The following is a 1,677-nucleotide window of genomic DNA, read 5'->3' on the forward strand; positions in this document are numbered from 1 at the left end:
CATTGCTCGCGCCGCAGAGCCGAAACAGGGGTGCAAACCCCCCCCCCGTGCAATTGCATTTTTAGCCCCAAACGGCCCCCCGGGTGCATTTAGGAGCTCGGCGCTGCGGGGGGACGAGCCCGAAGCAGCAGGAGCGTCGTTCCCCCGCGCGGATAAGGCTGCAGGAGCCCCTTAAGCCCGTTGCACCCGGGGAGGGGGGGACACACAGCCCAAAAAAGGGGCTTTTCCGCCTGGGGACTTGCTGCTTGCAGTCACCGGCCGGGCGATTGCGCACGCGGATCGGAGACGCGAGGATCGGGGAGCCGAGGGCCGGTCGGAGGAGCCAAATCCCGGCTGCGCGGCCGCAGCCCGGCTCTCCCGTGGCGCGAGCGTCGGTAGTTGCAGCACGCAGAGAGCCTCGAGGGTCCCTGCTGCCCTCTCGCAGGCCTCTTTGCGGAGGGGGGGGGGGAAAAAAGCCAAAAAAAAAGTAAGAAAAGAGGCTCCGTTGCAAGGAAGAATCCGCCCTGACCGTTGTCGTTTCCATCCAGCTCATGCGCAAGGAGATAATTTCGTGGTCGCGAGCRGAGAGGTTTTCCAAGTCCGGCCATCTGCGTTTCATTCACTCGCTGCCTTGGACGCGGGAGAAATCCTGTTTATAGGAGCCAGGGCCTCGCGTGTTATAAGAGCTGTTTCTTTTCATTTATTTTTTTATTTTTTTAGTTAAAACAATGTGCCGCAGACGAGAGCCCAGCGCCGGGTTCTCGTTTCCGAAGCAAAAGCGGCGCTAGCGCGGGGCGGTTTGGGCCGAGAAGCGGTGGGATTTGGTTCGAGGAGGGGGGGGGATCTAGGGACGGAGGCTCCCGGTTCCTGCGGGATGACCGCGGTTTGGTGCTTACCGCGCCTGGATGTTGTTTCCAAACCTGATCGCCGGGAACGCGGCTCGTTTTGCCCGCGCTGGCTCGCCGGCAGCGTGACGCCCCCCAATTTTTCCCCCCTTGCCTTCCTCCCTCGTTCTGCCCCCCTCGCTCCCAGTGCCAGCGCTGACCCCCGCGTTTCCGATTGCTTTCCAGGGGCAATGCTCGGTGGAGACTTGAACAACACGAACGGAGCCTGCCCGAGTCCCGTAGGTAAGCGAGGAGCCGTGCCGGCGGGCAAAAGCGCGGCTCTCCGGCATCCTGCTCCCGGCGCCTCTCCGTGCCTCAGTTTCCCCACGGGCGAAACAGTGGCAAGGATTTTTTCCTTGCTAACGACGTCGCCCAGCACCCAGCAAAAACCCCGCGATGCCGCCGGGGCCGGCAGGGTTGGAGACCCTGGATAAGGAGCCTGAGCTCAGCTCCCAGTGGCTTTCCAGTGGGAAGCCGGCAGCAAAACGGCCACGGAGGAGGGTGGGATTCAGCGTTCCCCCGGTTAAAACCAAATCGGGTGCTGGATCCTGCCACCTCTGGCTGCCCTGCTCCGTCGGGGAGGCCTGGCCGGGCACGGGAATAACCGTGGCCTTTTTCCCGCCCCGGCAAATGGCCGGGAATGGGAGGAATTTCTCCCTGGCCTCCCCGGCTGTGCCTCCGGGACGGACGTCGCCGAGGCTGTTTGCAAGGGCTGGAGCGTCTCCCGGGGGCTTTGCACCGCTCGGGGCTTCGCTGCCTTTGGAGGCGCTGCCGCGGAGCCGGGGAAGGGCGGAGGGGGGCTGCGGCGGCCGCC

General features: G+C 64.2%; 1 protein-coding gene across 1 annotated transcript in view; it reads left to right on the plus strand.

The window, feature by feature from the left end:
- The window catches only part of MEF2D (myocyte enhancer factor 2D), a 32,738-nt gene that overhangs the window by 24,090 nt on the left and 6,971 nt on the right, over positions 1-1,677 (plus strand). The window contains exon 8 of the mRNA XM_026073895.1: positions 1,044-1,106. Coding sequence (XP_025929680.1) covers positions 1,044-1,106 — 63 coding nt within the window. The remainder of the gene's footprint in view (positions 1-1,043; positions 1,107-1,677) is intronic.

Source organism: Apteryx rowi, unplaced genomic scaffold, assembly GCF_003343035.1.
Source record: "Apteryx rowi isolate R43461 unplaced genomic scaffold, aptRow1 scaffold_379, whole genome shotgun sequence".
Classification (NCBI taxonomy): Eukaryota; Metazoa; Chordata; class Aves; order Apterygiformes; family Apterygidae; genus Apteryx; species Apteryx rowi.